Genomic DNA, 27,539 nt, shown 5'->3' on the forward strand with positions numbered 1-27,539 from the left:
ACCAGAAATCCCTCCACACTCAGCAGTGTGACTGTCACTGCTGTTATTTCAGCAGTTTGATCTGTGTTGTTTACTAAAGTGCAACAAAAGCTGTTTAACATGTTTCATTTTGAATTCTTACAGAAACATTGTGATTTTTGTCTTTTAAGCAAATATAGCAGTCTGTGACATCACTGATGAATCCATCCGTTGTGTTTGAGCCTGTTATCACTACACAAACGTTTGTTTAGTCTTTCCCGAGAAACAAGGTCAAAAACATGGCAGTCAGACATCCCACGCTGGGTAAAGGGCACTGTTGGTGGCTACACTTACTGTAACGCCCAGTGATTTTAGAGAATATCAGTAGTTACACACTACAGTGGGATATCCCAGCACTGACGGTAAGAAAATGCACATTAATAAGTAAAACAGGCACATTCGAAACAGAAATAACTTTTTGTAACAGCCGAATTAAACTCTGAGCTGATTTAGAAACATCACCTCGGAGCACTGTATGTTACTGTAATGTTTTACACTGAACAACAAGCTTTACTGTTGTCTATAGTTTAGTGTTCAGTGCTGAAAGCAGGAATGGGATTTTATAAATGTGTAAGTGATAGACTTTGTGGAGATCAGAGTACATGAGTGCGTTTCAAACACGTGGCTGTTATGTGGGTGGGGACGATCAGCCGATATTTAGCCGAAGCTGACACTGAGAACGATCACAACCAGTCATGGACCGTCTCTGGATCCTGAGCTGCACTCTGTGTGTCCTCCTGAGCTGGATGCATGTGGATCAAGCGGTGGCTGAACCGTGAGTTTGTCTTCAGCGTGTTTTTGTCTGTGTGAGTTGTTCACTGCAGTAACTGCTGTATGTGTGATGCTGTATGCAGCCAGTACCTGGTGGCCATTCCTGCAGTTATTGAAGCTGGAGCTGAGGCCAAATTCTGTGCAACTCTCCGACAGCCCAGTGGGACTCTGGTCATGACTGTCACTTTGATGTCCCGAGAGAAGAACACAACCTTATTCACGCATACGTCAAATGAGGCCTTTCAAACCTGTGTTCAGTTTGAGGTTGGCAACCAGCACTTTCACACACAAAGTGTGTGTTAGTTGTTATCGTAAGCATTATAGGCTTTAATGACTATCTAAATATCCCACTGTCTCAGGCTCCTTTGGTACAAAAGGAGGTGCAACATTTTCAGGTGGAGGTACGAGGAGACACATTTTACTCCAAACAAGTCAGAAAAGTGATGATCCAAGCGTCTGATCCCGTCACGTTCATCCAAACAGACAAACCCATCTACCTCCCTGGACAAAAAGGTAACAATGTGCTGTTATGTTATATAAGACATGTAGTTCATTCAAATTCCAACATCATGAGCCAGCTGCTCCACCATCTCCAATTTGTGTAACAAGTTTTGTGGTCCAAAATTTGGACACACATACAGTGATTGATGTGAAATGTTTGCTTCATAGAGCAAAATTTTTTCAAGATATCAATACGGTCGATCGAGATGTTTATTCGAAGTTTGAAATCCGACTCCATCTTTGAACATAACTACCGCATTTTCCAGACTATAATGCGCACTTAAAATCCTTTCTTTTTCTCAAAAATTGATCCGCCTTTTGTAAGGTATGAAGCCGCACAGCTTGATGGATTGTCAGAGCATTACGGCTAGAAGAGTCAGAAGCCTGGGTCCTAAACGCCGTATGTTCAAGTCCTAAAGTCAAACGAACACTGCAGCATCACTGAGAGTTAAAAACTGTCTAAATTCTTTCCTCTTTAATAAAATGATCAGCCTTGCTGCTTTACCAGGTGTAACAATTAAGTTTAACATCCAGGCATCCATGCAAACAGAATTTATTAAATTTAACAGAGTTAGAAGTTAGCAGGAAGGTAGCTCACTGGTTTTGCTAGCTACCTAATATAGCATGTTGTGACTGAGAGATTTCTGGATAGAAATAAAACATAAAGCTCTGCTATCACTTCAAACATTACCGAAGTTGGGCTAGCTGGTATATAATGATGTGCTACGTGATCGCTAGCGACACAGTTATGTTAGCATAACATAAACACAGTGAAGCTGGAGGATGAACGCTAAATTTTTTCCATTCGATAAACGTTCCCGATGGTTTTTGACGAATGCAATCACACGGAAAGATGCTTTAAATGGACCAAACTTCAGTCAGGAGAACAAATGAGATAATCCATCCACAATACCAGGTTAGTCATTATTATAAGATAAGATAACCTTTATTAGTCCCACACGTCAGAAATTTGTTTGGTTACAGCAGAAAGTGGACAGTGCAAAGTTACATAGCATAAATTATAAGGCGTTTAATGCGCCCTATATTCCAGTACGCCTTATGTATAAAAACAGACCCGTTTCAGACAAGTTCATTGTCAGTGCGCCTTATCGTCCGAAAAATATGGTATTTTAAAAAACAACAAAAGGAAAAAAAATCCCACAAGTTTCATATTTGAGCTCACACTAAGGAAGAACTTCACATTGCAAAAGACAGCTCACACGCTCCACAGCCGTCCCCTTAATGTGGATGGGTGGATGTGGGTCAGCATTCCTCCTGTAGTCCACGATGAGCTCCTTGGTCTTCTCGGTGTTAAGCAGCAGGTTGTTTGTGTCGCACCACTCAGCCAGACGATCCACCTCCTCCCTGTAGGCGGAAACTTTCTGCAGCCATTAACAAACACCAGAATAAACACCCCGAGGCTGCTTTTATTGTTGCTGGCGACTTCAACCACACCAACTTAAAGACAGTCCTCCCCAGATTCCACCAACATGTCTCCTGCCACACCAGAGGAGACAAGACTTTAGACCATGTGTATTCCAACCTGGCTGGAGCCTACAAAGCCACACCCCTCCCCCACATTGGACAATCGGACCATCTCTCCCTGTTCCTCACACCTCGGTATTCACCACTCATCCAACGTGTGAAACCTGCTGTGAGGACAATTAAAGTGTGGCCAGAGGGGACAGACGCAGTGCTCCAGGACAGATTTAAAAACACAGACTGGAATATGTTCACCCACACAGACCTGGACCAGTACGCCTCATCTGTACTGGATTACATCTCCGAAACCACAGACAGTGTCACCACCCAGAAACGGATCACCATGTACCCCAACCAGAAGCCTTGGATGAACCGGGATGGTCGTCTCCTCCTGAAGGCCCGCAACACCGCCTTTAGGTCAGGAGATGCACACGCCTACAGCACAGCCAGGGCTAATCTATAGAAGGGCATCAAAAAAGCCAAACACCATTACAAAAAGAAGGTAGAAGAACACTTCTCCAACTCCAACCCCCGACGCATGTGGCAAGGACTCCAGACCATTACAGACTACAGGACCACCAAACCCTCCCCCGCATCCTCTGATGTCTCCTTCCTCAACGAGCTCAACAACTTTTATGCTCGTTTTGAGCGAGGGAACCCCACAACCACAACCAAAGCAGACATGACGCCAGACCACCAACCTATGACTCTCTCCCCCACCGATGTAGGAGCGGTGCTCAGCAGGATCTGCTTTCTGCAGAAAGCAGAAAGAAAAAAAATCGTGAGGGAAGAATATGGAGGGCCTCGGGTGCCAAAATGTATTAAATACATAATTAAATAATAAATTAAATGTGTCATTAATTAAAATATAAATTAGCAATATCAGTTCAATTTCAATAAATTCTATACATATGTCTCATACATGTCAGTCCATTATCTGAGATCTGTCTAGGCTTGCTGTGCAGGGTAACCAATCAGATCCATGTTTGATAAGTTGCAGTGACTTTGTTTTAAAGTACAAAGAGAGAAACAGAGGTAACCTCTCAATTCTTCTCAAAGTGAATTTCAGAGTCGTTGCGATGGATAATAAAATGCGACCTGCCAATCAGCTGGTGAGTTTTTGAACAGTATTATTAATAATGCTGTTTGCAATTTGGATGCAGTGATTTACACAACAGTTTCTTAACTCCACCTGTCTTTCTTCCTTTTTCTTTCAGTATGATGTCATTGAACTTCAGGTAAGAGGGCGCCTCTAGAAAAGGCTTTTCCTTCTCTTGCAAATGCATCAACACAACACTGAACACATGCAGTCAGACAGACTTGAAGGTTCCCTGCTCACTGCTTGCATACACACTGCTTCTGCAGTATTACTCCAAGTTACTGACAGTGCAAGCTTTAAAAACTGGACAAAGTGGGTTGCATGTATGTAATACACACCGTGCAGGGGTCTGTTCTGTCACTTGATGCCCCACATGTGAAAATAAAATGACAGTGATTAAATCAAATTAATAATTTTGATTTAATTACTCCACAAACACAGCCACAGCTTCCCTGTCATTACAGCTTAGGTTTCTTTATATCACTTAGTTTTTAAACATTTATAAACAAGTGCTTCATATCTAGAAGAGGACAAAGCTGGCTACAGATGAAGACAGGACATCTTTATGTCCCCCTAAATTTATATTGTCCAGTTTTAGCTCTAATGTTGTTGAAAAGGAAAATAAAGAATCTAGTTGGTACTGTACTTACACCTGTGTAGTAGCTGTCACTGTCACTTGATTTAACAGGATCCTCACAGTAACAGGATTGGACAGTGGCTAAATGAAACATCCAATAGCAGAATACTGCAGCTTTCTTACTCCTTGGACGCTGAGGCCCCTGAGGGACCGTACCAGATCATTGTGTCAGTGGGTGAGAGGAAAATATCTCACAACTTCAAAGTGGAGAAATATGGTAAGTCAGTCTTATTTATTCTTAAATTCTTTGTTGTAATGGAGTGCAAATGCTGACATTCATATTTCCCCCAGTTTTACCCAAATTTGATGTGACAGTAAATATATCTGAAGAAGTGAGTATTGGGAAGGAAGACATTGAAGCTAAAGTGTGTGCAAAGTAAGGAAAAGTTCTTTCAGGACAAATTATGTGTTGTAAAATCTGGAGTTTGGAGAGCAAATGACTCATAATGTTTACTTATTTTTCTTTATACAGGTACACGTATGGACAGCCTGTACCAGGACGTGTTACAGTCAATGTGTGCAGACCTATTAATTTGTATAGAGGTTTTGGTATATTGGTGCACAGTGAGGATGATTTGGCCCTATTGCAGATAAGTGCGCCCTGCCACACAGAGACAAAGCAGGTACAGTTATGGCTTCATTTCTCTTTTTTCCCTGATACTTTGGGTACATTCAGGCCCCTGCATTAGCATTACAGCAAACGGGTTGCCTGCTCTACCCAGCTGAACTGGCGCTGTGTGTTCACTTTACTGTTGGCATTTGTTTTAGATTCAAAGAACAAAATGGGAATAAAGGATGTGTTTTAGCTACAGGCTGCTTAACAATGTGCCCAGTGTTGGGAAGGTTACTTTTAAAATGTATTCAACTACAGATTACATGCCCGAAATGTATTTTGTAACATATTCCGTTACGTTACTCAATGAGAGTAACGTATTCTGAATACTTTGGATTACTTAATATATTATCATGCTTTTTACAACTACATGAATGAACTATTGCTGTGTGATTACTGAAGGTTACTCTCCATATCAACACCAACTAGATGTTTAAATCTTAATATAAATGAGTAACAGTAGGTGGACATTAGGTAAAGCTGCACTTTTTGCAGTGATCTCGTATAGAAAACTATTTCGCGCGTATATAAAACAGGTCCGCGGCTCCGAACCGTAGCAAAGGGACCTCTGGCTGATACATTGGTTCCGTGTCGGCTTGTAGCCGAAAACTAGCTTTGCTTTGTTGTGTGGGTCAACTCTGCTAGCGAGAGACAGAGAGAGGCGTTGAAAGGCTGCTCCAACGGGACTTATTGTTTCAGAGGAAAACACGAACACAGTGTACAGTCGAGTCTAATATATATGAAACAGGAAACACCGCCGTGTAATCCATTTATTTCAACAAAGTAACTGTATTCTGAACTAGGACGCTCCAAACCCACACAGAAAACCATCAATGTGTGGCGCCACGACGGTGACTCTGCACTGCAGCACTGCTTTAAATGCACAGACTGGTCTTCAGGGATGCTGCTGTGTATAAGGGGAAGCTGGATTTAGAGGAGTATAGATTGGCTGTCCTCAGCTACATTAGTAAGTGTGTGGAGGATGTTACCACCACCAAGTCTGTGATGTGGTATCCAAACCAGAAGCCCTGGCTGAATGCAGAAATCCATTCCCTGCTGAAAGTCAGGGATGCCGTCTTCAGGTCTGGTGATGCACAGAAACTCAAGAGGGCTAGGAGAGAACTGACTGCAGGCCTTTGAGAGGAAAACAATATTTAAGTCTGTGGGTCTTTGTGCTGATGCACCTGTAGAACTTCCCTGAGGGAAACAGGCTGAACATGTTGAAACCAGGGTGGGAGCTGTCCTTGGTGATGTTTGCTGCTCTGCTGAAGCAGTGGGAGGAATAAATGTCCATCAGGGACGGGAGAGGGCTGTGCTGCATTGACTACACTCTAAAGTCTCGCTCTGTCCAGGAGATGTCAGCAGAGATGAGGACACCAAGGAACCAAAAGGTGTGGTCGGACTGGTGGAGGTTGGGGAGGGGTATATCTCTATATGCATGTTTGATGTTTGAGTAAACATGATCTAGAGCAGGGGTCGGCAACCTGTGGCTCCGGGGCCGCGTGCGGCTCTTTAGTCCTTATAGTGCAGCTCCGTGTGGTTTGGGAAAATAAATGAGAAGTATTTAGCGGAAGTGTATTTTATTTATGTTAGTTCTTTTTTAACTTGTAGTTCTAAATTGGAAGATTATTGTGATATTGAAATATAAATATAAAATTATATTCTATTATTTTATAAATAAATGTTTTTATGTATAAAGTTACGTTGAAACCAAGCACACCATTGTTGTTCTTGTGACATTACCAATAAGTTTCATGTGTCACATGGCCCTCTCCCTAATGAAAAAACAAAAGTTGTGTCCAAGATCTTTGCAAGCTCCTTTGACTATCCAAGATGGCCGACTTCTAAATGCCACCGTGGTCACCACCCATCTTGAGGAGTTTGCCCCCTCACATATACTAATGTGCCACAAACAGGACTTTAATATCACCAACCATTCCCATGTTATTACGGTGTATCCATATAAATGGCCCACCCTGTAGAGCGTTCTCCTCTGGTCCCGTTGTTGCACCAGCTTTCATGCACGTAGAATTCATCAAATTCTAAATGAGCTCAAGTTTTTCATGACTCTATAAAATATCATAGTTTGAACATTTAATATATTTTATAGATTCAACTGTGAATGAGATTTGATTCTAATTTTGGTTTATTCTTGTAGCAGTGATTTTCTTTCTTTATTGTTCTTTCCAGGCAGACAAGACTGGCTGTGCAACTTTTTCCTTCAACATGTCAATTTTTACTAAAATGGACCAAAAGGTGCTTCATGATTTTCTGGATATCAGGGCCAAAGTGGAAGAAGAGGGAACAGGCAAGTTGTGTTATTCCTTTAAAATGACACATCGATGTGTATTTAACCAAAAAGGCATTCACAGGATTGTAACATGAACGTTTTTACATTCAGGTGTTTCACTCCCTCAAGAGAAGAGAGTCACGATTTCTTACGTCCTTGGAAAAGTGTCTTTTATTAACGTGCCCAAGGTTTGGGAACGGGGATCTAATGTGGAAGGAAAAGTAAGCCTAACATGTTGTTTTCAGCTCAGTTTGTCGTAGCAAAGCACATTTAAATTGTTTGTATTTTCCATTGATAGAGCATTGTGTTCTTCAACAGGTCAGAGCAGTGTACCACAATAATACACCAGTTTGTGACGCACCGGTCTACCTGTTCACGGGACAAATGTGGCAAGCACGCTCACTACAAAATCTGACAACTGACAGCAACGGTGTGGCCTCATTTTCTTTCAGCACTGATAACTTTGACCAGGATATCCAACTCCATGTGAGCTGACACACGGAAACAATGTGTAATTTAATGCAGCCATGACAGCAGCCTGAAGCCACAATTGGTTTGTGATAGGCTGCAAATGTCCAAATACCTCCCACAGTAGGAAGCTGCAATCCTGAAACAGTTTATGACTCATCTTCCTCCACCTTTGCCTTGCTTATAAAGTCTCGTTGTCCAATGTTATTTGTAGATCAAGTTTTTAAATTTTTGTTTCCTATCCCCAACTAGGCAAGCCTGACACCAACAGTGGGCTACCCAGGATATAGAACTGCATACTATGACAGGGGATTTCACACATTATCCATGTCCCAGCCGTCTTCTCCCGATATTAAAACAATCAGCTCTCTAGAGGTACAGAAGAAGGATAAATCACTTCCCTGTGATGCAGAAGAAGACGTATCAGTCAACTACACTATAGTGGGAGAGTCTCCGGGGTCTGTGGATGTCATTTATCTGGTGAGTTATCTCTGGGTTTACTACAAAGTTGAACATGACCAGACTTTTTGTGTATTTGCTAAAAAAGTACTGTTGTAATGCCCATCATGATTGAAGAAGAAACTTTCAGTCCATCATGAGAATCCAGCAGCTTCAATCTATTTCAGCATAAATACTGATCCAGCCCAAACTATATGCTTTAGCAAAAAGGAAAAAGCCTAAACTTAAAACTCGGAGGGCGTCTGTCTCCTGAATCCAAAGTGGAAGCTGGTTCCACAGACTTCAGGTCTGGTCCCTGTGCTTTGTCCCTCATCATTTTCTGTCAGCTTAGTAATTAGCCTCAGTGTTTGGTCCTTTGTTCATGATATCCTTAGTTTTCTCTCTCTGCTAAGTATTTAAATTCTTAGGCCTTCTTAGTTTTAGTCATCTGGGTTCTGCTCTCAGTTAAAGTTGTTTGTATTTTAGCCCTCATTATAGTTATTGTGCTTTTCCTGTGTCCCCTGCACTTTTGACTGATTGACTGATGACCTTTATTGATCCAGAAGGAAATTGGGTTAAAGGCTGCCAGCACTCCAGCGCCATCTTACCCTTCCAGCCATACATACATTGCACAAACATGACATGGGGACGACAGGTCAGAAGAGGTAGAACAGTGGAAATACCCAATGCACGAGGAAAGACGAGGAGAAAAAACACCCACAGAGACTAAGCCCTTAAAGGGAGATCGGTTTGAGAACAGAAAAAACACCTCAGCACACGAATCTTCAAATCTCACAACAAAAAAGACATCAGAGGCATCATTAAGAAGAAAAGTCTTGATCCTAATGTTCTTTCTAACTTCAGGCCAGTTTCTAAACTCTCTTTTATGTCCGCAATTTTGGCAAAAGTTGTTCTCAAGCAACGTCCGACCTTTTTAGATGTTTGTGGCATTTGTGAAGCATTCCAGTCTGGTTTTAAATCTTGTCCTGAGACTGCACTTTTACGAGTTTTTAATGATCTTCTTATAACTGTAGACTCAGGTTGTTCTGTTGTTTTAGTCCTTTTAGATCTGACTGCTGCCTTTGACACAGTTGATCACAACATTCTCTTATGGAGACTCAAGCACGTGACTCAAGCACGTTGTTGGTCTTAAAGGCTCAGTTTTATCATGGTTTAAATCATACCTGTCAGAGAACTCATGTTCTGTTGCTATTGGGCAATGCCCCTCTTCCTCTGCCCCTGTGTGTTGTGGTGTGCCACAGGGCTCTGTTTGGGGTCCAGCTCTGTTCTCCTCATACACGCTGCCTTTTTTATTTTTATTCCTATATTTAGGAAATACAACATTCCCTTTCATTGTTATGCTGATGACATCCAAATTTGCTTCCCTTGAATCTGGATGTCTCTTAACCTTTTAATTCAAACACATTGAATTAAGGTGTCAAAACCTTTCACTGGTAGTGATGTCCACAGATATCAGTGCTAGTTCATTCTTGTTTTTAAATGATTTCTGTCTTCCAGGTGTTGTCCAGAGGAGCAGTCACCATGCAAGGACAAACACGGGTTCAAGTGCAAGATAGATCGGGTAAAATTTCCATATTTCCACAAATGCCACAGCCAAGCATTGACGTTGGTCTGTTTTGTTGATCTGTGGATGCATGTTTGGACCTGTGTTTCAGTGAATGAGGGCCAGGTGTCCTTTAAAGTCAGAGTGTCTCCTGAGATGGCTCCAGAGTTCCAGGTTGTGGCTTATGCCGTCCTGCCAAGTGAGGATGTAATTGCCCACAGTGCTGACTTCTCTACTGAGAAATGCTTCAGCAACAAGGTGAGTGTAATTCTAGAGGTGTGCTGTGTGTTTGGTGTCTGCAGTCATGCCATGTCGTTCAAATCAAAGTCATCTCCAGGTGGCTGAATCACCTGAGGATTTCTAGCATCAGTAAATGGACTGATTGTTGCACAGCTGTTTCTACTCTACCTGAGGACTCAAATTGCTTCTTTATATGACCTCATGACCCGCTCACTCCCATTTATACAAGCACTTTTTCAATGATGATGCAAGTCCTACCTATCTAACACTGACACAGTGTTCATACAGTGTCCAACATGGGCTACAGCCATCACATGGGACTCATGATTTGTCACTCACCACAGTGAAGCAGCTCATTTAGCCAGCAGTGCGTGGGGAGTCATCACAGTCACTAAACTTCTACGGGTGTTTTGTGTGTGTCAGGTGTCAGTGGAGTTTTCACCGTCTTCAGCCGTCCCAGGTGAAGAGACCAACATGCAGGTGACGGCCCTGCCACGTTCTCTGTGTGGTGTGAGCGCCATCGACAAGAGCGTTCTCATCAAGGAGCCTGGGAAGACTCTGGATGCAGATAAGGTAACTGCTGATATTAACACCAGTGAGGTGGACACATCCCTTATTTCCAGAGCCCGTAGTGTCAAGAGTTACCAGCAGCTCACGTCTGGGCAGTCGTACATTGAACTGTTTTAAACAGTCAAATGCTGAGTTTGTCTTAAAGCAAACTGGTATAAAAAATACAAGGTTACATATGCATGTGTCTGTGATGACAGTCAGGTAAATGCATCACCTGCCAGTCAGTGTCTACTTTATTGAGAAGACTTTAACTTTAAACTGCTCAAAACTGCTCAAATACACGAGTATTTGTTAATGTTATACATACAGAAAAACCTGGGAAAAGTGAGACTTGGTGAGTTAAAGGAGCTACAGAGACAGCTTCAAATGGAGAACACTTACCATATAAGTCACTAAGAACGAACAGTTTATAGAGAAATTGTACAACTTCTGTAAGATCCCTCAACTACAACACCTCATATCTGTGGAGGCTTACTGCTGACTTCATCATTTTTATTTATTTATTTTTTAAGAACCCTTCTTAGATAATCTAGCAGTTCATTTGAACCTAATCAGTTCTAATATTTACACCAGTACTTCATTTAAGAGTTTACAATTATGTGGACCAAATGTGACCATGATCATGATAGATCAGTCAAAACTTCATAGGACTAAAAATGTTTGGAGGTTTTGCTGAACTGCACTTTTCTTTTCAGATATTTGACTTGCTCCCACTCAAGAAATCCTCAGGTATCCCGTATGAAGTTCATGATGCTACAGACTGCCTTAATGTGAGACCAAAAAGATATGTTTTGCCGCACCCCAGTCAAGAGCAAAATGACGCCTATGCAGTTTTCCAGGTAAAATACAAGTATACCTGTGAGTCCGTCAAACTTAATCTAAATACAATAGTTTTTGTTGTTGCACCAGTTTTTGCTGATCTTTGTGTGCTGCTGAAATATGTAGAAAGTCGGACTGAAGATGGCGACAAACTTGCTTTTTCGATTGCCTTCATGCGTCAAGTTAAAAGGAAAAGTATACCGTGATGGCCATGTTGTCTACCATGATGGCTGTCGTCGTGTCAACTATGGTGAATCATTTGCTTGTTTGAATTGTGTTTGTGATACAAATTTTCTTTGTATTCACCAAAAAGAAAACCGGTAATTATTTTCCTTTTTTTCTTACAGTACTAGGTACGGGTCCAGCTCCAGGTATTGGATATTCTCCTGGTCCTGGGCTGGGATCTGCTGGGCATCTTCCTCCTGAAGCTGCACCAATAGAGACAGCTCGCTCTTTCTTCCCTGAGACGTGGATCTGGGATCTGGTGGAAGTTGGGTAAGTATCTGTTGTGAAGAGATCTGGTGCATATTCCATTTTAAAAAGTTTATACGATCACATTTAGAAACCCATGTGAACTTTCTGCTGTGTCTTTGCACACATGAAAAAGATGAAAATAGAATAATTGTGAGTTTTTTCTTGAGCATGTTTTGATGCTTCAGGCTGATGTTTTGTCATATTTAAAGTTTGGTGGGATATATTATTTCACTGTCATCAGCACCGTGGAGCTCTTTTACTTTGTCAATGCAACATATACAAGTCATTCACACTGCAGGATGTAACTACACTGTTATACAAGTAATTTACAGACATAAAAACATGTTTGATTATGTTACAGAATATGTTTGTGTGTATCTGCTGCTTCAGAGACGATGGAAAAAGGGGCGTGTCCCTGACTGTCCCAGACACCATCACCACCTGGGAGACGGAGGCTTTCTGTTTGTCCTCTCAGGGTTTTGGTTTGGCTCCTCGTAAAGAAATGAAAGTCTTCCAACCTTTCTTCCTTGAACTCACCATGCCCTACTCCATCATCCGGGGGGAGCACTTTGAACTGAGGGCGACTGTCTTTAACTACCTGACCAGCTGCATCATGGTAATGAATGATTAAAGTGTTTAGATACATGTCTGTTCATAGCCAAGGAAAGCCATACTGAAAACATGACTTTCTAAGCAAAATTTATATCATAGTTATTAAAATACAATAGAAAATATCTTTTCTTTGGCAATATAACCATGCAGGATGCAGGCCGTTCTTGAAGGGCCCCTGCTCACCAACACCTGCAAGCTCACCTGTAGGTGTGTTCACATTTGAACTCAGGTTTAAATGTAGCCATGTCTGTGTTCCTCGTACAGGTTACTGTCACTCCTGGGCCGTCCTCAGATTACACCCTCACGCCTCTCTCTGGTGATCTGTACACATCCTGTTTGTGTGTCAACGAGCGCAAGACCCTCAGGTGGACCATGATCCCAACAGCCTTAGGTGAGGATCAGGCTTTGGTCCTCCACACGTGGGGGTTGTAGGGAGTGGGGCAGAACGTCTATACCTCCAGCCTGAGGGCAGCAGCTGCCTCCATCCTCATGCTTTACCTAATGCAGCTGTCTTAGCCAATTACAAGTCATTTTGAAACCTTCCTTTCAATTCATTATGCATGCTTCCCTTGCACAGTATCATTAGAACAGACTGTTTGCAGTTGCATTGCCATGCAAATGATTTCTTCTTAATCTTAAATGGATCTTATGATTTGCAGTACTTTGGCCTCCAGCAGGACTCAGCAGCAACCCTGACATCATTTTGGACTGTTTTTTTTTTCAGCTCATGTTTTTCATGCCTGATGCAGTAAAATTTCCAATTGTAATTGATCTTACCTTCGATTTAGAACCAACATTAAATCTAGATTTAGATCTAGTGTGATCACAGTTAACCGCCTCCTTTTGTCCCAACACATTTCCTTCTAGTTTCTACAAAATCTGTAAAATAACCTCGGTAACCTTTATTTTAATGGAGAGACGAAGAAGGTGACCTGTGCTGCTGCTTTTAGGGGCTGTGAATGTGACTGTGTCTGCTGAGGCCGTAGCGTCCCATGTGTCATGCGATAATGAGGTTGTGAGCGTACCAGACAGAGGTCGCATCGACGTGGTCACCAAATCTCTCATAGTGAAGGTCAGTGTCATAAATACGAGACGAGAAAAACATTTTTACTCATAAAATTTAAATTGTTACTCATTTTAAAGATACTTTTCCTCAGGCTGAGGGAAGTGAGACGACAAAGACGTACAACTGGCTTCTTTGTCCAAAAGGTCGGTATGATTTCCATCAGTTACAAAGTTTAAATAAAGAAATGACCTAAATGCTCAAAGTTAGCAGTGGAGTGCACTGTGTACATAAAATGTGCCAAATTTTCATCTTTTACTTTCACAAAATGTAACGATATGTGCTGAAGATCAGGCCACCTGGTGACTTTGGACAGTAACTCTGTTGTAGTCGTGACTTCCTGATTGGACGTTTGTTGTGTCTGTACACAGGAAGCCCGCTGACGGAGGAAGCAGAGATACATCTGCCTGAGAATGTGATAGAAGGATCTGCCCGCACTTCTGTATCAGTCCTGGGTAAACCTCATCATTTCATCTCAATTTTGATTCAGCCAAATAAAATATGGCAGGTTAAAGCTTTGTTAAAAAGGCAAATTACGAAAACAACAGAAAATAAAAGAGACGTCATGTTCAAGTAAAAGTAAAAACCGTATTCAGCTTTTAAAAGATGATTTCATTTATAGATAGACCCACGTCTTCCTGGCCTTGTGTGAAAAAGAAATGGACCCCAAAAAGGCTGTTTGTGCCATTCTGTGCAGGAAGAACTGCAGTCTAGCTTTAGTCATAAGTGTTGTTTGAAACGCTGAGTTTTGGCCCAGTCACACCAGAGGGTTTTCCAGCGCAATCGTTCTGGTCATGCAGAATCATGTCAGTAGGATTTAAGTCCAGATTTTGACTCGACCACTTTCTGGTGTCCTGGATCATTTTCCATCTTAACCCTCTGGGGTCGACGTATGCGCCGACACGTCAAAATCACATGACCAATTTAAGACAACACAGCTACAAGATAGTGAGGGGATTTCTTTCTCTTGTTGGAGAAACGGCTCTTTTGGCTCGGCGCATTAAAAAGAGCCAGGACTTTCAGCTCCCAACCGACTCTTCAGGTTGTTTTGTTGGTCGAAAGTAACGGACTTCAGACTATATACCAGTTCTTGAATTGTGTCGATGGACCACGTAAAACCAGAGTTATGATAAAAAATATACATAAAGTTTTTTTCTGAACAAAACAGCGGCGTTTACAGCAGGAAGAAGGTAAAAACGACGTTTTCTACAGACAGCGCTAGCAAACACTCTCCGCTTGCGCGTGAAAAAATAAAAATAAAAAACACCCCTTCCCTATTGGTGTTAGAGTTTACCATGTCAGCCAATCAAAAAATGATATGGCAACATGTGACGCTTGGTTATTTAAGGAGAACGGCATTTTTAGTAGTGACGGAAAGCGAGCAAAAGAGAGAGAGAGCGAGTTTTCATATGTCACACATTAGTGACGTTTAGCGTGTTTGGAGGCTGTAGTTAGTGTGTTGTGTAGTTATTGTGTTGTATTGTGTGTCAGTTATACTGCTGAATGTCACATTTGCTCCAAAAACGCCGTCAAAGGCAGATTCCAGTGTAAACGCTGTTCCCACATGGAAAACTGGACTGATGCTCCTCCTGCTGTCAGACCTGGTTTAGGCCTGTGCTGTTCTCCTCTGTCTTATACTGAACACAAATCATTTGTGTGCCTTCTTATTTGATGCAGTACACCTGATTGTTCTGTAAATAGATTTAAATGGTTATGTAAAAAACGCCTGAGGCCTGGGCTGCATTTTTAGGTAAATAGTACCATATAACTTTGTTGTTTGCAAAACTTGTGCATAATTTTATTCTTTCTATTTGCATTTCAAGTTATGAAAATAATTTGTTAAACATGTTTGTGGGTTTTACAGTAAAAAATATAACTTTTTTCTACTCGGATTTTGAATTTATTGTCTGAATTTAAATCAGTTGTGCTAATATAGTATAGTATAGTATGGTATAGTGAAAAAATAACTGAAATTTCAGATATTTGAAGTTGTGCTGAAAGTAACGATACCAAACAAGGCAAGATAAACAGTTTTTAAAGGTGAGATATAGAGGTAAAATCAAAAGTAGTCAAAAACGGCCAATTATACCCTGACCCCAGAAGGTTAAATGCCCAAGTTTTAGATTTAAGGCACAAACTGATAGCTGGACATTCTCCTGGTAGAGAGTTCTTCCCTCCAGGTCATGGCGAGCTACTGAAACAGCAGAGGCATGATTTAACACTGGGCACCAGCTGCCTTAACCAGACTCCTCCGTCACTAACCACCTGAACCCAATGCCCCACCCCTCCCCTGCAGCTGAGCCGCAGACAAAGCTACGCCACACAGCCCCAGAGCATCACACTGCTACCACCGCTGTTGGTATGATGTTCTTTCTATGAAATGATGCGTCACTTTTAAGCCAAATGCAACAAAAGTCAAAACTTTTTCTCTTCAGTCCACAAAATATTCTCCCAAATATCTTGTGGAGCATGGAGATGTTTTTTTGACAAATGTGAGATAAGCTTTTGTGTTCTTCTTGGTCAGCAGTGGTTTTGTCCATGAATGCTGTTTTTGCCCCGTCTCCTTTGTATTGTTGAATCGTAAACTCTGACCTTTACAGAGGAAGGCAAGGCCTTCAGTTCTGGGTGTTGTTGGGATTCGCTTGACTTTTTCGGTGAGTCGTCGATGTGCTAATGGAGTAATTTCGGCCACATCTTTTCTAGTTTTCTCAGTTTGTGGATAATGGGTTCCAACATGGTGCACTGGCGCTCCAAAGCTGTAGAAATTGTTTTTAATCCTGTCCAAACTGATAGATCTCAAGACTTCTCGCCTATTTTTGAATTTCTTTTGGTCATGGCAAAGACGTGTTTCTTCTGGACGTCTTTCTTCTGGACGTCTTTCTTCTGGACGTCTTTTAGCCTGCTTCCCTTTTATCAAACAGATTGTACTTGAGTGATTTCTTGATCCAGCAGGTCTGGCCTTAATCAGGCCTGGGTCTGGTTGGTGAAATGAAACTCAGTCTTCCCAGAAATATTTGGTTAATCACAGTCAATCTACGATTTTCAGTTTGGATGTTTTTTCGCTCACTAAATGAAATCATCATTTAAAATTGCACATTGAAGTATTCAGGTTATCTCTGCCCAATAATACAAAGTTGTTTTACACTAGTTTTGTTAGTTTTAGTGAATCAGTGTTTTTGATCAGGTGACATCCTCGGCCGGGCTCTGAAGAACCTGGATGGATTGCTGCAGATGCCGTATGGATGTGGGGAGCAGAACATGGCTCTCCTGGCCCCCAACATCTACATCCTCCACTACCTGAAAGGCACACAGCAGCTCACCGCAGCCATCATGGAAAAAGCTACTAACTTCCTCACCAGTGGCAAGTTTTTATTGTTTCCTCTAAGAAGGAAATCATTTGAATCACTTCAACACACACGGTTCAAGAAACAAGCCGACAGGAGGCAGAACATTAGCCACAGCTTTTGGTCAAATGCGTCATTTTCCTCATCTGTCAGCAAGAGTCATTGAATTTCCCAAATCTTGATGTACACATGCAGATCCATAAACAAATGGAGTCCAATCATCACCATAGCAACAATGTCTCGATCATGGTGTCCCTGTTGTTACAGGATACCAAAGACAGCTCAACTACAAAAGTGCTGACGGTGCTTACACCACATTTGGAACAGGACCAGGAAACACTTGGTGAGAACATCACTGATCAAACATGTCACAAACCAGAGAGGTTACACTGGTTTTTAAATGTCCCACCAAACAGAAGACGTTTCTTGAAGTTTGACTACCCATTAATAACATAAACATGTCTACCTCTAATACTTAAAATAATTCTCCATTTAATCCTTTGACTAAGCCAACATTAACAATACCTTTTGGTTAATACTGTGTAATTTAGTAGGTAGGAAGGAGCATTAGAGCCACATAAAAATGTTATTGATCATTATTAGAATAAAGTCGAATTTTAAAGCTTAAAGTTATTTTACTTTAAGAAAAAGTCTAAATACTATTTCAATAATAAAGTCTTAATACTGTTTTGTGAAAAAAGTCTAATTCAAATCTAAGAAAACAGTTGAAATGATTACAGTTGTTGTTTCAAACGACTGCTATACCCTGTATAAAATGCCTTGAGTAGATGTAGTGAAATAAATCAGTGGTCTTGTGATACAGCATAGATCCTCTTTATTCCACGAGCGTGGAACCATCGGTATCCTTGCATCTGTACATTAGCAGCCATTTCCTTTTATACAAATCTAACCACATGCAGCTTTCTGCACCACTTTCTGCTTTTCAGTGTACTTATACTTACTGCCACACTGTTTTTATTGCTACAAGTGACATGGGCGACCGTGGCTCAGGGGGTTGGGAATCGCATCTGTAAACGGAAGGTCGCCGGTTCAATCCCTGGGCTCTCTGTCCTGGTCGTTGTGTCCCTGGGCAAGACACTTAACCCTACTGGTGTTGGCCAGAGGGGCCGATGGCGCGATATGGCAGCCTGGCTTCTGTCAGTCTGCCCCAGGGCAGCTGTGGCTACAACTGTAGCTGCTTCCACCAGTGTATGAATGTGAGAGTGAATGAATAGTGGTATATTAAAGCGCTTTGGGTGCCTTGAAAAGCGCTATATAAATCCAATCCATTATTATCAGTTCCTTCCTTGTTACTAAAACTGAGTCTGAAGTACGATTTCACTAATTCAGAGGGGAAAGCAACCGTGGCAGTTTGTCCTGAAATAACTGTGATATCCACATTTCTGCTTTTGTCTCAAAATACATTTTCAAATTTAATCTTGAAATTTCAACTTTATTTTCATAATGATCAGTATTTCTTTCTCTTAATGTGACCTCACAGCCAAACATTTCCATCATTGTAAGACGTGTAAGTGTTGTTTTCTTTCTGTCAGGCTGACTGCGTTTGTGGTAAGAAGTTTTGCCAAAGCTCAGTCTTTCATCTTTATTGATCCCAGAAAGATCGAAGAGTCTAAGACCTGGCTGCAACATAAACAACAAGAAAATGGCTGTTTTGAAAAGTCTGGGAAACTCTTCCACAACGGAATGAAGGTAACCTGCAGTTCTTCACTGTTAGACTGTGGAAACAGCCTCCAGTCTGGATTTAACAAATTTTATTAATAATGTCATGCATACATGGAAAACACTGTACTACATACTGTAATAGCTCACATCAGTATATTCTATTATTTTATATAAGAAATTATTTCCATACATCTTGTTCCATTCACACCAGCACTGCTTTCTTTGTAGCATTCACACATATTTATACAAAATACAAAGTATGCACTAGAGACCAACTTGGGATTAGTATCTTGCCCACAAATATTTGGCATGCAGGCTGGAGCAGCGGGGAATCAAACCACCAACCTTCTGATTACTAGATGACTACACAAACTGTTTATAAGGTTGGAAACCCGAGGTGAAGAAACATCCATCTCACTGGAAATACAATGTCCAGATGAACAAAATCAACTTCCTGTTCATCTCTTTAGCTGGATGTTTGAACATGCATGAAGACATTGATGATACTAAAACCACATGCAGCTGAAAATCATTTTCATGACTTCATATCCCTGAATGTTGGTGCACTGATGATAAAGTGTCTATGATGTCTTCTGTTGACAGGGTGGTGTATCTGATGAAGTGACTCTCAGTGCGTACGTTACTGCTGCCTTCTTGGAAATGAATACATCCCAACATGTGAGTAGACTCAAAGAATATCAAGGTATTCAACAAAAAAAGGAGTAGAGTTTGAGCTGCTGAGCCAGCATCTTTACACAGCCTGCACCTGGGGTCTTGCCTGGTGTGATAGACCCCAGCCTCTATGGATTTTGTACTCAGAGCTTGTTGCTGTGCTGTTATGATTAGTGCCTCTGTGCTGTATTTCAGTCCAGCTTTTTCCAGCCACTGGTAGGATTTCTGGGTATCATCTACTTCCTCTATCTGCCGGTGGTAACATACTGTGCAGGGGCCTGTCCTTCCATGATGGTTCCTCGCCTTCCTCCTCTTTCTTGAGTTTCTGCTGCCTGAGGTATTCACTGAGCACGCTGTCAGTTGGGGCCATCTTCCTCGTACTCGTGGATATTCGTTGTTTCATCATGGAATGTGGTGCTGACACTCACCAGTCCCTGGCCTCCTTCCTTCCATTTAGCATGCTGGACTTGGGGTGAAACCCTCCATGCATGGTTAGGAACTTTCTTGTCTTGATGTCAGTGGCTTCTATCTCCTCCTTTTGCCAGCTTATTATCCCAGCAGGGTACCTGATGACGGGCAGGGCTTAAGTTTTGATAGGCCGGATCCTGTTCTAACATTCAGCTGACTCTTCAGGATTTGCCTGACCCTCTGCAGGTACTTGGTTGTAGCAGCTTTCCCAGCAGCCTCTTTGGGGTTCCTATTTGCTTGTTGGAGTACTTGTAGCTGTCCTCTATGTCTGCAATTTTGCCTTCTGGTAGTTCGATTCCCTCAGTTCTGACTCTTTGTTATCATCCGACTACATTTCTCCAGTCCAAAAAGTTCCAATGTCATTGCTTTATATCCTGGTGGTGTGGATCAGTGAATCGATGTCTCGTTCACTCTTTGCATACAGCTTGATGTCATCCACGTACAGGAGATGGCTGACAACTGCTCTATTCTGTCAGTATCCGTAGGGACAGAGCATCTCCTTCATAGATGATGATTGTGCTATGGGCTTGAAGTTGGCCTCTAGTGTTGTATGCCACATCCCCATTGAGTTCTTGATGAAGGCTCTTAAAGTCCTGTTGATCTTGTACAGGTCTAGGCATTCCAGGATCCAGCTGTGGGGCATTAAGTCATAGACCCTCTTCTAATCAATCCAGGCAGTCTCGGCTGATTGTTACCAGTAGCTGGTGTTTTGCACCTCTAGTATTCTTGCCAATGAGTGGGGCACAGGAACATGTGTCTGTTCATCTTAGCCACTATGATGCCTGACAGGAGCTTCCATGTGGTACTGAGGCAGGTTATTGGTCAGTAGTTGGATGGGACCGATGGGATCGATCCCTCCAAGACTGTCTGGCCTAGTTGGATGGGACCGATCCCTTCAGGACTCTCCGGCCTACAGTTAGCCATTCTGGGTGTCTCTCGTCACCTAACAGCTGGTTAATTTATGCTGCCAGACGCTCATGGAGTGCAGTCAGCTTCTTCCACCAGTAGACGTGAGCCATACTAGTGTAAGGCAAGGTGCTGGCCAAGGCTGTTAGTCGTTGCTTGGCAGTTTCCATGGACAGCTTGCTATACTTCTTCTTGGGCACCGTCTTTGTCACACCTTTCTGCAGCTCCGATAGTTGGCTAACCTCCCTCCTTGATCTTAGCCTCTAGTCTCCTTCTTGTGGCTGTTCAACCTGTAGCCAAGCATCTTTCTGATCACTGCTGCTGTACTGTAGATCAGCTTGTTAGTCTCGATAATCGTGGCTGTATGTATCGCATTTACATCATCTAGCAGATCTTCACATCTTGGTAACCAGCTACGGGGAATCCAGTTTTCAAGTTTTGCCATGATCCTATCTTTCAGGTCACTTCCTCTTGCACTATAGCACTTGGGGCTTGGTAAAAATCTCGGGTGGAGGTGATGACATCTCCCCCCTGACCTGTCGTCCTGGCTCCCCCTTGCCGTAGCATTTGTGTGGCACCTCGTCAATCTCTAGCTGTGAGAGCAATACCCTTCTTTCGAATGTTGGAACACTGAGCTATTAGTTGTTTCGCTGTCAGTGTGGGTGCTGGGTATTCCATAGGTCCCTCATCCTATTCATGTAACCCCTTCTGCCAGGGTTTCTTGTATAGCAGCATTCCAACAACGCCCTATTTTCATCTCTTGCCCACCAATGCCTTCTTGTTCCAGTAGTTGATCCGGGCGACGTCCGAGCTGGTATGCATATATACATACATACACAAAAGTGTATAAACCAACAATATAATATACAATCTAATATATATATTACATATACCCCAAAAAGTTGATTCTGTTCATCTGGATGTTTTCAGTGGGAGAAACGTTTCGTCACTCATCCAAGTGACTTCTTCAGTCTCAGCTGACTGCAGCTTTCAATCTTATAAACAGGACATTTGCATAATGACTGAAACCAGCCCACTGAAGGAACAATGGGCTGGGAGCTCAGTTCCTTAATCGTAATTATGCATATTCTCATGACCATTGATCAAAGACCACTGATCAAGCACCACTGATCAATGGCCATCAGTACCATTCACAGAGAGTTGGGCAATGGCTGCAATCACAGCATTGTAAGATGGCAAAATATGTACCCTTAGGCCCCCTCCTCGATTCAGAGATGGTCTTTCCTTTTTCACGTAAATGGCCTCCTTGACCCTACACTCAAACCAGCGTTCCTCCCTGTCCAGGATGTTACATCCTCATCATTGAAAGAGTGTCCACTGGCCTGTAGGTGTGAATAGACTGCAGAGTCCTGGCCTGACGAGGTGGCTCTTCTGTGTTGTGCCATCCTCTTAGCCAGAGGTTGTTCGATTTCCCCGATGTATAGATCCTGGCAATCCTTCTGGAACTTAACACCGTACACTATGTTACTCTGTTTGTGTCGGGGTGGACCAATTTTTGGCGCAGCGTGTTTTGGGGTTTAAAAGCCACAGAGACACAGTGTTTAGAAAAAAATGTGCCTCAGCTGTTCTGATACTCCTGACACATACGGGATCACTACAGGTTTTCACTTAGGCAGCGGTTGTCCTTCTCTCCTGGATCGGCTGGAGCTTAGGTTTACGGTACACATCAGCTTTTAAATGTCCTCCATCCCTGATGGAAATCTCACAGTCTAAGAAGACTAACCTGACACTTTTCATATCCTCCCTGGTGAATTTGATGTGTCGTTCCACCGAGTTAATGTGATCTGTGAATTGTGGAACGTCCTGAGAATTGATTTTCACCCAGGTGTCATCCACATACCTGAACTCTCACCAGCAAGGACTGGTATCACCACCCAACCTGTACAGTGTTTTTTCAATATGTTCTTTATATTGTAAATTCTACTAGCAGATTGCTCCACTCTTTGCTTGATCTGTACTTTCCTCTAATTGCTGTGTTTTCTATTATCACGCTGATGTTTTGAGTGACTGAATCAGGAACTCTGCCTCCTATTCTTCTCACACTGGGTTTAATGAAAGAAGGTTTCTGTTTGTCCATTAAAGTTCTTTGTTTTGATCTTTTAAAGGATCCTGTGATGAACAAGAGCCTGGCTTGTCTCAAGGAGTCTCTCAGTGACCTGAGCAACACCTACACTACAGCTCTGCTGGCCTATGTGTTCACTCTGGCAGGAGACGTGGAGACCCGAGCTCACCTTCTGCAGCACTTAGACACAGTTGCAGTGAGGGAAGGTGAGTCATCCTTTAGCAGGACATCATTCAGGCTTTATTAGCATCACTGTGACTGTTATTGTGTTTGTAGGAGGTTTCCTCTACTGGTCTCAGACAGCAGCAGAAACATCAGCCTCCCTGTCAGTGGAGATCAGTTCTTATGTGCTGTTGGCCAAACTCAGCGCCTCCCCGACTGCTGAGGATCTGGGATATGCCTCTGGTATTATCAGGTGGCTGACTGGGCAGCAGAACTATTACGGAGGCTTCTCCTCCACTCAGGTACGACACCACCCGAACAGTATGAAGCTCATCTTTGAGTACAGTCTTAGACAAAACCAGGGACAGAAGAAATAATACTGAAGCTTTCAGTTTTCTATCAGATATGTAAAACAGATTTGTTTTAGCCAGGCAGAGAAGTTTTTATTCTTTAGTTAGAATATAACATTTAATTCTAAAAATTCATTGTTTTTACAGAATAGCAATGTTACCTCAGACTTCTGTACACCAACTACACGTAACAGCCTGTAAATAACAGATCACCTGCGAGTTTATACCTGTAATTTCTATACTTTGATAATTCTCAGTTAAAGATATTTTAACCTGTTTAACGTTTATTTAACCAGGAAGTGAACTTTGGAAAACTTGAGATTAAGGATCTCTTTTGTGAGAGGGTCTCAAAGTGACACAGGCCGTTTTAACTTAATGTCTATTCCACTTAAGCCCATGAAATATGGAGACACATGCTGTGTGTGTTAACCACAATGAATCCATCCTGTAGGACACGGTGGTGGCTCTTCAGGCTCTGGCTCTCTACTCCACTCTGGTGTTCAGTGCTGAAGGTTGGAGCACAGTGACAGTTCAGGCTCCCAGCAGTCAGCTGACGTTTGATGTAAATCAGGGCAACAAACTGCTCTACCAGGAGGAGGCGCTGCAGGACGTGTCAGGAAAATACAGGCTGGAGGTGAAGGGCACTGCATGTGCTTCAGTGCAGGTCAGTGACAGCATCACGTGAGAAGCTCCTGGTTGATGTCAGAGAAAGGGTTTCTTCTTTTTCTTTTTCCTTATACAACTTCAGAGAGCATTAGCATTTTCACATGTAATAAAGCTCATCTTGCACATGTATTTTCATACACAATAAAGACATTAGACCTGGCAGTAATAACTGTAGAGAGTACAATGCTATTTTAAACTAAATTGGAGAACTGAGCAAAAACAAATGAACTTTCTGTCTGTATCAGAATCAGGGAAACTATTAATCCCAGAGGGAAACTGAGTTGTCATAGCAGCAAATATACAACAAACATCAAGCAGTCGTATAAAATGAGTGTAGATATAACAGAGATCCTCATATTAAGATGAATATAGACATATAGGTATGACTATAAAAGTATGTGTGCTAATATGTGTCATGGTGTAGAACAGTGACAGCAGGGTGCATTGAGGTGTGATTAGTTCTGTTCCACACGTGACCCAAGTGTGTTTCCCAGATTTCTGCCACCTACAACATCCCAACACCTGCTGATGTCACCACTCTCAGTGTGAAAGTCCATCTAGAGGTCAACACCAGTGAATCTGCTAGACCCAAATTCACTGTGCAAATACAATCACTGTAAGTATGTGACAGGTGAGAGGAGCGCTCTTTACCCGTGTGGAGGAACTGCTGGTAGATGAAAAGCAAGTGTGCACACAGGTCAGTATAATCACACTGTTCAAACACAGGTACAGTGGAAAGGAGGAAACTACAAACATGGTGATCCTGGACATCAAAATGCTCTCTGGATTTTCCCCAGACCCCGAGTCTTTGAAGAGTGTGAGTAATTAGACAGATTCTACCAACGAGTGCATCTCATGTGATAATTGTGAGGATAATAATAAAATGATGTCATCTCCTCACAGCTCAAACGTGGCCTCCTGGTGAGTCGTGTTGAGCAAAAGGAGGATCACGTTCTGGTGTACTTAGAGGAGGTAAGTGAAAGTCACCGTGGGGACACCAGATGATGATCTTTGGGACAAACTGTGTCTGCGATTGTTTCTGTCTCGTCCAGTTATCAAAGGACACACCCATCAACCACAGCTTAGAGATCATCCAGGAGCTCCCAGTGGACAACCTGAAGCCAGCCGTGGTCAAGATCTATGACTACTACCAACCAGGTCCAAGTCTAACTAAGCTTTACTCCAACAGCACACTGACACACTTCAGAGGATCCATCAGACTGAACAGTTCATACAAGCTGATGTTTCCATCAGTGACTCAGAGAAATGACACGTTCATGTTTTTCTACCATGTTTCTGTCAGGTGACCAGGCTGAGACCCAATACATGTTTGTCTCGTGAGCTGCAGGTACGAAGCTGTAACAACACACACCTTTCACACACGTTCATGTTCACAGCATCAATGCAAAGAACTTTGAGCTTTTACTAACTTGTATTCTTCGTCTCACAGTTTGAAGAAGCTGTGGCTGGTCCTGAGGTTTAAACCTGCATTTGAATAAAGATACTTTTTCTGCTCACATGTGTGTAAGCGTGTGTGTTAACAGCTCCAGTATTATTAGTGCTTCTTTAATAACAGGCTTCATTATTAATAATCGGCAGAATGGAAAATATAGTGCTGTGAATGCACCGCTGAGACTGGCCTCATGCCACATTTCTGTCTTTGTGCAGGTTTAGACAAAAACAAAAAGGTGCAAGTGGGCAACAAGTGGGCAACAAGTGGGCAACAAGTGGGCAACAAGTGGGCAACAAGTGGGCAACAAGTGGGCAAAACATTAAAAAAGCTCAAACGTGCTCGTGGGAGACATTCAGTGACAGCTGGCAAGTGACGTCCACAGAAATACAGACAGAAACGTGTGTGTGTGTGTGTGTGTGTGCATGTGTGTGTGCGTGTGTGTGCGTGTGCGTGTGTGTGTGTGTGTGCCTGTGTGTGTGTGCATGTGTGTGTGTGTGTTTGTGCGTGTGTGTGTGTGTGTGTGTGTGTGTGTGTGTCTGCGTGTGTGTGTGTGTGTGTGCGTGTGAGAGCCTTTAACATACAGAGTGTGTCTGTGGAATCCAACAAAGCTCTTTCACTTGTGTACTTCATGTACTTCCTGTACTTCATGTACTTCCTGTACTTCCTGTACTACATGTACTTCCTGTAGTTCGTGTACTTTCTGTACTTCATGTACTACATGTACTTCCTGTACTTCGTGTACTTCCTGTACTTCATGTACTTCATGTACTTGTGTGTTTGTGACAGTGGAACAACATCACAGCTTTAACAGTGTACAGGATACAACAGCCAACCATAAATGCTGTACATGAAAGTAAAAGTACACAATGATGTCATTCAAATAACATCTAATAGTACAAGTACATTTATACTCAGCACTACAAGTAAATGGCTGCTCCTAACAGGCTGTGCTAACAAATTAGTCTGTTTGTAAAACATTTTTATCATTTTACAGTTTTATTACACTGTGGGCATGTTTCATACTCCACTGTGTTACATGGGAAAATACAAAGATCGGTTTCAGAGAGCTTGTTGGAACAAATGTGTCATTGTTAATAGTCTTGTAACGTTTTGCACACAGTCACTACATGAATCTGTGACTGTTTAGTTCAATTTGAATGTTTGCCATTAAATAATGTGGTGGCAGATTTCTTTTCTCATGTATTAATCACATATTTAATCACATCTCATTAGTTATAGTAATATCACTTTCTCACTTTACCATAGTGAGAGCACTCCTGTCACTAGTTTACATGCATGTGGAAAGTTACCACAGTGAGGCCGTTGTAATGGGAGACGTTAAACAGATAGTGGGACTCCTTCTGCTTATCAGGGATGTAAATCTTTAGGTGACGGCCAAGCAGAAAACAAGGTCATAATTCTCTGTGTGAGGGAGGAGGTATAGCCCCCTGTGAGAGGGGGGGCTATACCAACATGTGAGAGTCTGTGGATGTTCTTTGTCTGTGTGTCTGTATAGAAGATGTAAGGGCGGTGGCCACAATTCAGAGATGGTCCTGGTGTTTCACTGGGATGCTCTCTCCACATTGCAGTGTGTTTATTAAACCCACAAATCAAGCTCACTGGCTGTGTTGTAACGTTGGGTTGTGTTGCGTGGTTGAGAGGAGGCGGCAAAACACCTAGCAGGCTAGTTGGAAGAACACACCCATGCTGGTATCGGTAATCCACGGTGGTTCTTTAATACGCCTTCTTCAATAACCATATAAGGGGCGCGGCTGCCCCTCTGTGGGTCTTCCTTGGTCTCTTGTGTTCTGGGGGCCTCTGGATGTCTGGAGTTTTGATCTCCTCCATACCTGCTTGATACCATAGAGGACAGGGCTGTGGCTCCCCCACACTCCCTAGCAGATCATTACATGGAGAAACCTTTGGAATGCAAGCATGCTGATCCACACAGGTATGCACACAGGTGTACACATGGGTATTCACAGACGCGGACTACAGCTTTCTTGGCTGCTGCCTCAAAGCACACTGTGCGCTGTCTATCTTGCGTGCTGCACAATATCGTTTATTATTTAGTAACTATTGATATCTATGGC

At 42.4% G+C, this 27,539-nt stretch overlaps 1 protein-coding gene across 1 annotated transcript; it reads left to right on the top strand.

Moving 5' to 3' along the window:
* Positions 1–237: 237 nt before the first annotated feature.
* Positions 238–25,510, top strand: LOC105940577 (alpha-2-macroglobulin). The gene is made up of 37 exons (XM_076879290.1): positions 238–380; positions 669–793; positions 873–1,053; positions 1,149–1,302; positions 3,832–3,884; positions 3,990–4,010; positions 4,560–4,725; positions 4,800–4,884; positions 4,981–5,131; positions 7,312–7,429; positions 7,523–7,632; positions 7,730–7,897; positions 8,132–8,359; positions 9,836–9,899; positions 9,994–10,139; positions 10,545–10,694; positions 11,387–11,530; positions 11,637–11,760; positions 11,858–12,005; positions 12,375–12,600; positions 12,861–12,987; positions 13,547–13,668; positions 13,754–13,805; positions 14,031–14,114; positions 16,844–17,020; positions 17,271–17,346; positions 18,557–18,713; positions 19,290–19,364; positions 22,859–23,021; positions 23,092–23,279; positions 23,779–23,991; positions 24,488–24,609; positions 24,720–24,810; positions 24,897–24,965; positions 25,046–25,151; positions 25,297–25,341; positions 25,444–25,510. Exons 2-36 carry the CDS (start codon positions 714–716, stop codon positions 25,332–25,334), a joined length of 4,377 nt encoding a protein of 1,458 aa, XP_076735405.1. The 5' UTR covers positions 238–380; positions 669–713; the 3' UTR covers positions 25,335–25,341; positions 25,444–25,510.
* Positions 25,511–27,539: the final 2,029 nt, after the last annotated feature.

Source organism: Maylandia zebra, linkage group LG3 (assembly GCF_041146795.1).
Source record: "Maylandia zebra isolate NMK-2024a linkage group LG3, Mzebra_GT3a, whole genome shotgun sequence".
Lineage (NCBI taxonomy): Eukaryota > Metazoa > Chordata > Actinopteri > Cichliformes > Cichlidae > Maylandia > Maylandia zebra.